Genomic DNA, 13,358 nt, shown 5'->3' on the forward strand with positions numbered 1-13,358 from the left:
TGCTGTCTCAATTAAGGTACCTCGTGTGGTAGTCGGTATTAGGGGTATTACGGTACCCTGGATAATGCTGTAAGATTGGTACCTCCTGCTGTACCTCCCATTGGTGTGGGAGGTACCTGAGACAGCAATATCATTGGTGAAGCCTGCCTGCTGGTTCCGCCCAGTAAGGCGGAGTATAAGAGCCTGGGTCTCCTGAGCAGCTGTATTCTGCACCTGCGCAGCTGGGGGAATCATCCAGTACAATAAAGCTTTCAATTGTCATCCAAGCTTGCTTCTGGACTTATTGATCGAGCATCAGCTAGCTCAAGCAGAGTGGATTTCAACCGGGGACTTCGGGACGTGTGTAGTTAATGCCTGTCTGGAAATCCACGATTAACAAAAAATATTACGTGAAGGTGAGTTGACTCCAGAAAATAATCATTTGGATTGACGGATTAGTGCAAAGTGTCCTCACACCGTATTCATATTTTTGTCGAAGTTTAAACCAACAGATAATTCTATTAGATACCTGACAGTTTTAAAGTAATTCTTTAAAAATTCAACCATATTTAGAGTTATTTTGGCTGTAAGGATCGCACCAAGTTTCATTTCCATTTAAACTGCAAACCAATTCTGTTCTATTTAAAAACACGTGTCACATTGAATCAACCGATTTATTTCAGTGAGACAAATTTCAAACATTTGCTTCAAGCTGCTGACTTGCCAAGAAGGGATAGAACATGTGGTGCAATGGATTCCTGTGGAATTAATATGTTCATTGCAAGAATTCAGAGACTGTAGTTTTGCTTTGGTAAACATATTTGCGGTTCCGAGAAACCCAGCAAAGAATTTAACTGCATGATGTATTGGATGAGATCATGTCAACTGAAAAATGTTTGTAATACAACCAAAGCAAGATTTCTTTTCACTTTTTTGTGACAGGGCTGACGTTGAAGCACTAACATGTGAATAATTGGTGTACTAATTGTTGTTCCTCGGTATCAATAGTTAATCTGAGATTGTTCTCATTTGCTCACAATGAGAAACATTGGGCAGGATTCTCCGTCCCGCCAGGCCCGTTTTCTGACGCGGTGGCCCCCGCCGACAGCGGGATGTTCCATCCTGGCAGCTGGCCACCCCCAAGCCGCCGGGAAACCCGCGGCGGGTGTGCGCTGCCCACGACACGGAGGATCCCGCTGACAGAGAATCCCGCCCATTATTTTGATCCATGGATGATTAATAGACATGTGTCTTTAGGGCAAGCAGCCTGCTGGTTTAGCACACTGGGCTAAATCGCTGGCTTTTAAAGCAGACCAAGGCAGGCCAGCAGCACGGTTCAATTCCCGTACCAGCCTCCCCGAACAGGCGCCGGAATGTGGCGACTAAGGGCTTTTCACAGTAACTTCATTGAAGCCTACCTGTGATTTTCATTTCATTTCATTTCATCTTTAACTCAAGCAGAAGAATCCAGAAGCAGGAGAGATCACTTTGCTAGCCTTTTTGGATCAATAATCTAATTTTCAAAGAGTGCAAAAAGTAACTACAGGTGCCTGACCCCCTAACTGCTGTCCCAAAATCCAGAAGTGCCAAAAACTAGGTCCCGCCATAGAAACTACAATCCCATCAGGCATTTCTGTCTGTCATATCCAGATTGCCGCATGCTGATTTGCTGCTTTATGTGCTTGACTGTGGAAATTAGAAATAGTTCTTATTCTTATGGTAACTGTACAGGAATTGCATGAAGCCTCAAAATAATGTTTTGTTTTAAGTATTTTGTGCAAATGTGATTGAATGACCCAAAATCTAGAAAATCCCCGTATGCAGCACATGATACCAGGTCCGGTACTTGTATTTCAACGGGAGCTTCAACGCATGCCATGGAACCTTGTGGGTCTCACACAAAGCTTGTATGAGTGGATCCATTCCTTTGAAACTATCTAAAGCCAGTTGTAATAAAATATATTGCTGATCAGAGTCTGCGGTGGCTCAGGTGGTGACACTCCCGCCTCAGAGTCAGAAGGGTCTGGACTCAAGTCCCACTGCAGTATCCGAGCACAAAATTCAATAATGACATGCTAGTGCAGTCTTGAGGAATGCTGCACCACAAGTGGTGCCTTCTTTTGGATAAGGTGTTAAACCAAACCTGCGTTTTCAGGTGAAAGTAAAAAAATCCCAGGGCACTATTTTGGAGAAGAGCGTCCTGGTCAATATTTATCCCTCAATAAACATCACAAAACCATATAATTTGGTCATTATCACATTGCTGTTTGTAAGAGTTTGCTGTGGGCAAATTGGCTACTGTATTTCCTACATTACAATAATGACTCGTGTATTCCTGTTTATTCCCCCATTGGGCAGCACAGTAGTATAGCGGTTAGCACAATTGCTTCACAGCTCCAGGGTCCCAGGCTAGATTCCCGGCTTGGGTCACTCTCTGCGCGGAGTCTGCATGTTCTCCCCGTGTGTGCGTGGGTTTCCTCCGGGTGCTCCGGTTTCCTCCCACAGTCCAAAGATGTGCAGGTTAGGTGGATTGGCCAAAAGGTTGTGCTCTGCCTAGTAACATGTTGTGATTGCATCTTATCCCACTGGTATGTTTTTCGGAGTCCCAAGGTTTCAGTTTTGATTCTGGCAGCATGGAGAAAAGATCCAGACAATTCTGTCCAGAATGCTGCTGTGAGCGCTATCCCCCTCTCCAGAAGGCCTGTGGGGGCTGTATTCCTGAAACTACAGAACCACGAACTGAAAGCAAGGTTTGAAGAGAAGTATGGTACCTTTCCAGGAAGTTTGTGAGCAATGCATTTCTTTTTTTTTCAATTAAGGAGCAATTTAGCGTGGCCAATCCACCTCCCTGCACATCTTTGGGTTGTGGGGTTACAACCCATGTAGACACGGGGAGAACGTGCAAACTCCATATGAACAGTGACCATGGGCTGAGATAGAACCCGGGTCTGTGGCATTGTGAGGCAGCAATGCTAACCACAGTGCCACCATGCCACCCTCGTACTGCATTTCTAAACTACAGAGAACCTGAATAACAACAATAATAATCTTTATTGTCACAAGTAGGCTTACATTAACACTGTAATGATGTTACTGTGAAAAGGTCCTAGTCGCCACACTCCAGCGCCTGTACAGGTACACAGAGGGAGAATTCAGAATGTCCAAATGACCTAACAGCATGTTTTTCAGGACTTGTGGGAGGAAACCGGAGCACCCGGAGGAAACCCACGCAGACACCAGGAGAACATGCAGACTCCGGACAGACAGTGACCCAAGCCGGGAATCGAACTGGGACCCTGGCGCTGGGAAGCAACTGTGCGAACCACTGTGCTACTGTGTGAATGGATCCACAGAGAAGACCATTACAGGCTGCAAAGCCAAAGACTTTAATCTGCAATCTTATTGTGAAGAAAGGTCTGTGGAAAACCACCATCTGAAACAAAGACTCTTTTTCCTTTCACTTACAATATTTACCCCTTTCTACCCCTCTGCGTTTATCTGTCTGGTTTGTGCATGCAGAGGGTGCATGGGAGCAAGTTAAAGGGGAGTTAGGAATTAGTTAATAGTTAACCAGCTGCCTTTACTGCATATTCCATTATAATTCTTGTTATAAATAAACAGTAATTATGTTTAAATGTACAAACCTGCTATCTGTAATTATTGGGTAGCCAAGGGCCAAAGACTTTGGTTATTTTTACAAGAATTATTGATTAATTCACTTTTATTGTGATTGTAGAACAGGTATGGCTGGAATTGACCATTCACTAGCCCAGGGTGTCATAACACTACACTTCAAAAATACTTCATTGGCTGTAAAGAGCTTTAAGACATGTGGTGGTTGTGAAAGGTGCAATATAAATGCAAGTCTTTCTTTCTATTTTTTAATCGAGGCCGGAATTCTCTGGCGATTCTCTGGTCTCGCTGGCGCCACACCCCCACCCGCGTGTTTCCTGGCGGCGTGGAGTGGCTTAAATGAGAATTCCCATTGACGGTGGCGGGAACAGAGATACCTGCCGCCAGCGAACGGCGCACTGCCTCCTGCTGCGGCTGGGGTCCGGAGAATCCTGCTCTAGATTTAGGATTTATCCGCTAATCAGGCAACAGCACCATGCACTCCTGTCCAGGCTCATGATACTTAAACAGCACAACCTGGTCAGTGAGAAATACACAAATTGAAATACTTTGCCGTGGCTTTGTGGACAGGATCATCCGGGCTCAAAGATGGGAAATGTTTTATCGGTCATAGCTGAAACTTCATTTAAATCAGGGATGCCTATCAACATAACAGATCAACTGGCTGGAACTACAAGAGAGGGCATGGAATGAATTGTTTCCAGATAATCATTCCAGCCTGCCTTGTCATGGCCTGTACTATTTTATTTCTGCAACACCTTGTCCAAATCCCCGAAATCATTTCTTAAAACACCGGAATATTAATCGAATTTCACCTAAACTACTCAATCAAGGTCATTGCTTTTACACAGTGGCCATGTTCGAGGTCCCAATGACAAATGAACCATTGCGTTCTGTGGAGTTATTAAAATGTGCAGGTGCTGTTGTAGAGGTCCTGTTTTAGCCTAAATCAAGGAGACCAGAAGTTACACTGCGTCCTTATCGAGGCAACTGTCTTGGAAGCTGATGAAAAATTGGATCCACAGTTTGTTGCTGGGTTTGCAGTGCAATTACCAGGGGTTTGCTTATGTTAAACACCTGCAACAAGAACCAAAATAGATTTTACTTGGAATTTCCACAAGTGTTCACACAATTATGTTGGGCATCTCCTGTTTCAAATTCACATTACTAGCAGGATGGTGCCGAGGTCTTATAAAATTCAGACAGTGACCGTGGTCAAGTAAAATCATAGCACAGACCTTGCATATTTATACTCGTATTTTGACAATGCAGTAAGGTGCTTTGAGCAATGTGTTATGGGCCAGGGATTAGAGAACCCCAAAGTGTATCATGGAGTTCACCTGACCCACAACTTTTACTAGATTGTGGTATGGGAAGCACACAGCTCACTCTACAGGTGTGGTACAAACAGAGCTTTACAGTACTTTAGAACAATGTTTATTCTATGAACTTAAGTTAAACTTTTAAAAACATACAGTGAACATCTTAGCAACCATCAATTCAAATACAACCCCCAAAGAATGCAACACAAGTAATGATCTAAGCTTTCCTATTAGCATCCATAAGTCTTAAAAAAACCTTCAAAACAGAAAGACATCAGGCTTAACTTCACTACTGAGAACATATATAATCCTGAATTCACCAAATGATCAAGAGATAGTCTTTTGATGGCAGAGAGAACAGCAGTACACCTGCTTGGTCTGGCTTCAGCTCCAACTGAAAACAAAACTAAAACACACCCTGCAGCCTGCTCAAAAATGAAAGTAAAAAGCTGACAGACAGCCCAGCTCCACCCACTCTCTGACATCACTGCAGTAGTAAACACCCATTTCTTAAAGGTACTCTCACTACAGATATTTATATACACACCCATTTATAAACACCCATTTCTTAAAGGTACTCTCAGATGACAAAATGTTTTGTTACTTGCAAATGAAAATATGTAAAGTCAAAAAGAGATTAGTGCTGAATAATTCCACGCAGAGATTCCTCTGAGCCTCAGTCAATGCACTATGTGATGTGGTACAGAGCAGTACTAAGCAATAATGTATGAAGTTCAGTCCCTAGTTTGTGCTGATTATCTGGCAACAGCCAGGAAAGCATTCGACCTGCTGCAATTGGTTTGTGCGCCAATGGTTCAAGAAAGACCGAATCATTCAGCCAAGGTTGCACTTCTGATCACTACTCAGTCATCTCAACATATCTAGATTAGGTCATGATTGAACTGGGCATGATTATTCAACTGGCTACTGATACTGTCACATGAATAATGGTCATTTCGTGAAGGGCTTTCAACATTTGTCACAACCTAAAGGCGAAGGGGACATAGGAAAGAAAAATACATTTCACTTACCGAATAATGACATTTATTTTGCGTAGCAAATTGCATTTGACTGAAAGATTGAAACCAAGATCATTTAAATTTTCTAAAATGCTCATCACAACTTTAACACTTATTACAATACAAATGAGATATGATACTTACAATTATTGTACTAGAAAATAGTTGCAGCAGTCCATACACAGAACCTGAAATAAAGATGCATCCACATAATTTTATTGCATCATGCAACTGTTACTTGAACAACATTTTTCACCCCACTAACAACTGTGAGGTAAGAAGGGAGTTATAAGACCATAAGATGTAGGAGCAGAATTAGGCTACTTGGCCCATCGGGTCTGCTCCGCCATTCTATCACGACTGATATGTTTCTCACCTCCATTCTCCTGCCTTCCCCCCGTAACCCCTGATCCCCTTATTAATCACGAACGTATCTATCTCGGTCTTAAAGACACTCAGTGACTTGGCCTCCACAGCCTTCTGCAGCAATGAGTTCCACAGATTCACCCACTCTGGCTAACATTGCATTTGCCTTCCTAATTGAACCTGCATGTTAACCTTAAGAGAATTCTGAGCTAGGACTCCTACGTCCCTAAGGGCAATTAGTGATGGGCAATAAATGCTGGCCATAACCAGCATTTAAATTAAACAAAGATCTTCTTCAAACCCTGGGGGTGTAGTCCAACCGGTCCGGGTGATTTATCCACTTTCAGCCTTTCAGCTTCCCCAGCACCTTCTCCTGAGTGATGGCCACTACACTCACCTCTGCCCCCTGGTACGCCACTGGTGTCTTCCACTGTGAAGGCTGATGCAAAATACCTATTCAGTTCCTCTGCCATTTCTTTGATCCCCATTACTATTTTTCTATCCTCATTTTCCAGTGGTCCAATGTCCATTATTGCTTTTATATATCGAAAAAATCTCTTGCAGTCTTCTTTTAAATTATTAGCTAGCTTACACTCATATTTTATCTTCACCCACCCTTACTGCTTTTTTAGTTGCTGTCTGCTCACTTTAAAGGCTTCCCAATCATCTGGCTTCCCACTAATTCTCGCCGCACTGTATGCTTTTTCTTTTTCTTTTATGCTAACCCTGATTTCCCTTGGTTGCCTTGTCCTCGCCTCAGCATGTTTCCTCTTTCTTGGGATGAATTTCTGTTGAGCCTCCTGAATAAACCCCAAAAATCGCTTGATGAATTGTACACCCTACCCAGAGACACTATTCATCGTGGCCGGGGACTTCAACCAGGCCAACCTCAAGAGTACTGCCAAAATTCCATCAACACATTCCTCCTCATCTCCCTTAGTCTGAGGCTCTGCCCTTGGCTTCTAGTCTCTCCTCCCAGTGGAAATATCCTCTCCACGTTTGCTTTTTCCAGGACTCTCAGGATTCTGTAAGTTTCAATGAGATCCCCCCTCATCCTTCTAACCTCTGTCGTGTACAGACCCAGAATCGTCAACCACTCTTCATTCTGGGATTATTCTTGTGAACCTCCTCTGGACCCCTCCAAGGCCAACACACCCTTCCTTAGATACGGAGCCCAAAACTGCTCACATTATTCTAAATGGGGTCTGACCAGAGCCTTATACAGCCTTGGCAGTACAACCCTATTGTATTCTACAAATGAATGCTAACATTGCATTTGCCTTCCTAATTGAACCTGCATGTTAACCTTAAGAGAATTCTGAGCTAGGACTCCTACGTCCCTAAGGGCAATTAGTGATGGGCAATAAATGCTGGCCATAACCAGCATTTAAATTAAACAAAGATCTTCTTCAAACCCTGGGGGTGTAGTCCAACCGGTCCGGGTGATTTATCCACTTTCAGCCTTTCAGCTTCCCCAGCACCTTCTCCTGAGTGATGGCCACTACACTCACCTCTGCCCCCTGGTACGCCACTGGTGTCTTCCACTGTGAAGGCTGATGCAAAATACCTATTCAGTTCCTCTGCCATTTCTTTGATCCCCATTACTATTTTTCTATCCTCATTTTCCAGTGGTCCAATGTCCATTATTGCTTTTATATATCGAAAAAATCTCTTGCAGTCTTCTTTTAAATTATTAGCTAGCTTACACTCATATTTTATCTTCACCCACCCTTACTGCTTTTTTAGTTGCTGTTTGCTCACTTTAAAGGCTTCCCAATCATCTGGCTTCCCACTAATTCTCGCCGTACTGTATGCTTTTTCTTTTTCTTTTATGCTAACCCTGATTTCCCTTGGTTGCCTTGTCCTCGCCTCAGCATGTTTCCTCTTTCTTGGGATGAATTTCTGTTGAGCCTCCTGAATAAACCCCAAAAATCGCTTGATGAATTGTACACCCTACCCAGAGACACTATTCATCGTGGCCGGGGACTTCAACCAGGCCAACCTCAAGAGTGTACTGCCAAATTCCTAGGTGTGTACATCACCAACAATCTGTCCTGGACCACCCCCACGTCAATGCTACGACCAAGAAAGCACAACAGCGCCTAAACTTCCTCAGGAAACTAAGGAAATAGGCATGTCCACATTGACGCTTAGCAATTATTACAGATGCACCATACAAAGCATCATACCTGGCTGCATCACAACCTGGTATGGCAACTGCTCGGTCCAGGACCGTAAGAAACTACAGAGTCATGAACACAGCGCAGTCCATCACATGTATCTGCCTTCCATCCATTGACTCTGTCTACACCTCCCGCTGCCTTGGGAAAGCAGGCAGCATAATCAAAGACCTTTCTCACCCAGATTATTCTCTCTTCCAACCTTTACATCAGGCAGGAGATGCAAAAGTCAGAGAACACACACTAACAGACTCAAAAACAGCTTCTTCCCCACTGTACCAGACTCCTGAATGACCCTCTTATGGACTAAACCAGGCATTGTCAAACACGGGGGCGCAACCCGCGGGTGGGTCGCGGGCAGATGTTGGGAGGGTCGCAGAGCGAGGGTTGCGCTCCAATCGCGCAAATCCACGCGCTACAGCCGCAGCAGCTGGCTTTTAATAATGCCGGCTGGAAGCGGTCTTCAAAATGGCCAGGAACAGATTAAAAACATTTGCAAAACTATGCGCATGCGCACCGATGATCGGGCACGCATGCACAGTGCGGTTGCATTTTTAAAATATGGTCACAGCCTTTTTTTATCAAGTCCGGGGGGCCAAAGGAACCAAGGGACCATTGGGGCCAAAGGGACCCAAAACCATTTCCTCCATTTTTGTCAGCAACAAACAAGGTCAGAGAAAATGGTGGGTCGTGCAGGTCGGCCGGCGTGGGCCGCGAAGGTCGGCCGGGTTGGGTCCCGATGGTTGGCCGGTTGGTAAAAATGGGTCCCCGGAAAAAAAGGTTGAAAAACACTGGACTAAACTGATCTCTGCAAGCATCTTCTCTACTGAATAGTACTATACTCCGTGTGCTTCACCTGATGTCTGCGTCTATGCATTTACATCATGCATCTATCGTATGTCCTATGTTTCTTTCATGTATGGAACGATCTGTCTGGACTATATGGAAAACAATACTTTTCAATGTACCTCGGTACATGTGACAATAAACCCAAATCCAATCCAAAACTCCTGCCATTGCTGTTCCACCATCTTCCCTGCTAGGCTCCACTTCCAATCAACTCTGGCCAGCTCCTCCCTCATGTCCTTGTAGTTACCTTTATTCAATTGTAATACCTTTACATCTGATTCCAATTTTCCTCTCAGATTGCAGGGCGAATTCTATCATATTGTAGTCACTGCCGCATAAGGGTTCCTTCACTTTAAGTTCTCTAATCAAGTCTGCCATATTACACATCACCAAATCCAGAAATGCCTGTTCCCTACTAGGCTCTGTTACAAGCTGCTCCAAAAAAACATCTTAGACATTCCTCAAATTCCTTTTCTTGGGATCCACTACCAACCTGATTTTCCCAGTCCCCTGCATATTGAAGTCCCCCATGGTTATTGTAATATTGCCTTTCTTATATGCCTTTTCGATCTCCAGATTTATTTTCTGCCGCACATCCTGACTACTGCTGAGGGGCCTGTACATAACTCCCATTGGGGTCTTTTTTACTTTGCAATTCCTCAACTTTACCCACAGAGTCTACGCTTACCGACCTTATATCGTTTCTTGCTATCGATTTAATTTCATTTCTTACTAACAAGGCAACCCCGCTCCTCTTCTCATCTGCCTTTCCTTTCAATAGGACACATATCCTTGGATATTTAGATCCCAGCCCTGATCCCCTTGCAGCCACATCACTGTGATGCCCACAGCATCGTACCCGCCAATTTCAATGTGCGCTACAAGCTCATTTACCTTGTTTCGTATACTGCACGCATTTCGGTACAACATCCTCAATCCCAAGTTGACCGACCCCCTTCTCACAGTTGTCCCCTTATCTGCTGTGCCTGAAGTTAGATTCCTGCCGCTTTCTATACTCTGTTCTATTACTTATTATGGAAACTTTACTGAGCTCTCCCGAGCTCTTGGCCTCTTTAACTAGTTTACAGTCCTCATCATTGACCTGGGAGAGGAGGGAAGGAGGTGGTTGAGGTCCTGTCGCATTTGGTAGCGAAATCTGACTTAATTTTCTTGGATTGGTTCCCCAACCATAGCTGGCTGAATTGAAAGATTGGGAGGTAAGTGGAATATGCACAGTAGAATATTCAAGGTCAGGTGGGTTAATGGAGGTCAGATATCAGTTAGAACATAGGGCGATCGGGGCTGACTGATTCAGGGAACCATGGATCAAACGAGGGTTTACAGCATAGATTCAGGGCCCGGGGAAGGACTCCTGCCCCATAAACATTTACCCGTTCCATCTAGGCATTCTTGCCTCTCTTCAGATTGGCACATTCTCCTCGTGTCTAATTAAGTCGGTTACCCTCAAGCATCCAAATGCAGCTCCCTGGGAGAACTGCACAAAATCTATTATTTTAACTTCCCATTTTTGGGGGTTAAAATTTATCCCTCTTTGTTCTCCTCAAAATCATACCTTAAAACTAATCAATTCCATGATTATAACTTATATGTACAGCACGGTGGCACACTGGTTAGCACTGCTGCCTCACAGTGTCAGGGACCGGGTCCAATTCCGGGTTTGGGTAACTGTTTGTGTGAAGTTTGCACATTCTACCTGTGACTTTGTGGGTTTCCTCCAGGTGCTCGGTTTCCTGCCACAGTCCAAAGGTGTGCAGGCAAGTTAGGTGGATTGGCCGTGCTAAATTGCCCCTTAGTGCCAAAAGATGTGTAGGTTGGGTGGGGTTATGAAGATAGGTGGGGGAGTCGGCCTGGGTACGCTCTCTTTCATGTTAATCTGAAAAAAAGACAGATTCAGGGCGGCACGGTGGCACAGTGGTTAGCTCTACTGCCTCACGGCACCGAGGACCCAGGTTCGATCCCGGCCTCAGTTCACTGTCTGTGTGGAGTTTACACATTCCCCCCCCCCCCCGTGCCGGCAGGGTCTCATCCCCACAACCCAAAGATGTGCAGGGTAGGTGGATTGGCCACGCTAAATTGCCCCTTAATGGGGAAAAAAATAACAGGGTACTTTAAATTTATTTTAAAAAAAGACAGATACTCTTTGATTTCGATGGGATGAAAGAAATTAGGACCAAATAGTCTGTGGTGTTCTTCATTTGACATACATCAATGATAAAACAAATACATAAATGAAGGATGTTACAAATTCCTTCAAAAAAGGAAGTCCCAAGGAAAAAGGATTTTCCATGCAGTCCCAATGGGCACCAAATCTACATCATTCAAAACCTCACACGGACAACTGAAAAAATGCCTCCCACCAGCACGGCATCAATAGTGCGGCATCTGGTTCAGTGGTAAAGTGTGAATTGTTCGGAAGAATAAAGAAACTAACCAGACAATTGGAATCTTACCTCACTGAGAACAGGAAATTGAGATGCTCTTCCCCCAAAGAGAGAAATATTAAAAGTTCCCAGATTAAAGCTGCACTCACTAATGCTGCAGAACTAAAATCAAAAATTTGGCAGCAGAGGTCAATTACAGCCCACCCACCTCAATTGCCATGGAACACTCAGGAGCAGCAAAATAGGAAGTCACTGAAAAAGACTACTTGAACTTAGGCCTACTAAGACAATGTGAATAGGGGGCAGTAATCAAGTTACTTATCTGTAACTGTACCCTTCTCCAAACATTTAAACATACACACGAGGTACTCAAATAGTGACGGTGAATTAAATTACTTTTAAAGCCAGTTGGTCTATTCAGTTCAATTTTTAATAGTTTTCTTTGCCAATTTTTGCTTCTTATTTCTTTTTCTCAGGGTGGCATACTGCTATATAGTACGAAGTCTTACAACACCAGGTTAAAGTCCAACAGGTTTGTTTCGATGTCACTAGCTTTCGGAGCGCTGCTCCTTCCTCAGGTGAATATAGTTACATATCTGCTATATAGTTCCACAGCTGAGCACAGTTCCTGTGTCCCTCACTGAAATTTATACTTAAGCCTCAAAAATGAGTATTGGCAGTCCATTTACAGCACGGTTCAATTCCCGTACCAGCCTCCCCGAACAGGCGCCGGAATGTGGCGACTAGGGGCTTTTCACAGTAACTTCATTTGAAGCCTACTTGTGACAATAAGCGATTTTCATTCGAATTTGAAGGATGTAGCAATAAGCTCAAGTGCTGTTCTCTGATAAGTAACCCACTTACACATACAAAAGCACTGAACAGTAGGAAGAGGCAAGGCCAATTTCTGTTCCTTTTTACCTGGAATTCTGAGATAATTACAATGCCCTCTTCACCAATGCAAGAGCTAATCAGTTAACACAGCGAGACAGGCAGTTCAAAGTAACAATGATCCAGCAAACACTTTACATATGTGAGCCCTCTTGGAATGGAATGGAACACACTAACCTACTAGTCCTGCTACTGTTGCGCTTCCTCCAAGAAGCCGGATGTGTCGACTTAATAAAGGAACGACCATACTCACAGCAAACAAGTCCTAATAAACACACACACACAAAATAAATAAAATCGCGAAAAGGTATTTTGATAAATACAAACATAGTCAACACGGATTGTATAAAATGTGGCTTCAATATCACTTAGACCAGTTCTTAGGCAATGCAGCAAAGGGTCTGCTTCCTCGCCCATCCATAAAAATCGTACTTCAGTCAAAACCACTGGAGAAGCACTTATCCAAAACCAGCAAATATGTACAGAAATCATATGGAATACTGTGATTCTGCACATCCAACCACAGACAGGAAAAGACAAAAGGCAAAATTGATTATTTTTAATATGGTCAAACCTATCTCTTAATCCTTTCTTGTTCAACATCTAATTATCCCTTGAACTTACTTATAATGGGGAAGTGTGAAACAGTACATGAGCTAAACTGTGGAAGGGGCGGTCAAAGTAAGGTTAACTTGGCTGTGTCCTGCAGGTTGCGTC

The 13,358-nt window shown here is 43.8% G+C and overlaps 2 protein-coding genes across 3 annotated transcripts in view; one reads left to right on the forward strand and one right to left on the reverse strand.

Moving 5' to 3' along the window:
- mfsd9 (major facilitator superfamily domain containing 9) overlaps positions 1 to 13,358 on the reverse strand; it is a 71,435-nt gene that overhangs the window by 43,257 nt on the left and 14,820 nt on the right. The window contains exons 2-3 of one of the 2 annotated variants that reach the window (XM_072476636.1): positions 12,819 to 12,906; positions 6,098 to 6,141 (exon numbers count right to left, since the gene is read on the reverse strand). The exons of the other annotated variant lie outside the window; for it this stretch is intronic. Of the exons in view, the coding sequence (XP_072332737.1) occupies positions 6,098 to 6,141; positions 12,819 to 12,906 (132 nt within the window). The remainder of the gene's footprint in view (positions 1 to 6,097; positions 6,142 to 12,818; positions 12,907 to 13,358) is intronic. 2 annotated transcript variants of the gene reach the window in all.
- The window catches only part of tmem182a (transmembrane protein 182a), a 151,158-nt gene continuing 138,042 nt past the window's right edge, over positions 243 to 13,358 (forward strand). The window contains exon 1 of the mRNA XM_072476640.1: positions 243 to 395. Coding sequence (XP_072332741.1) covers positions 351 to 395 — 45 coding nt within the window. The 5' untranslated portion in view covers positions 243 to 350. The remainder of the gene's footprint in view (positions 396 to 13,358) is intronic.

The sequence above is a fragment of the Scyliorhinus torazame genome, chromosome 15 (genome assembly GCF_047496885.1).
Source record: "Scyliorhinus torazame isolate Kashiwa2021f chromosome 15, sScyTor2.1, whole genome shotgun sequence".
Lineage (NCBI taxonomy): Eukaryota > Metazoa > Chordata > Chondrichthyes > Carcharhiniformes > Scyliorhinidae > Scyliorhinus > Scyliorhinus torazame.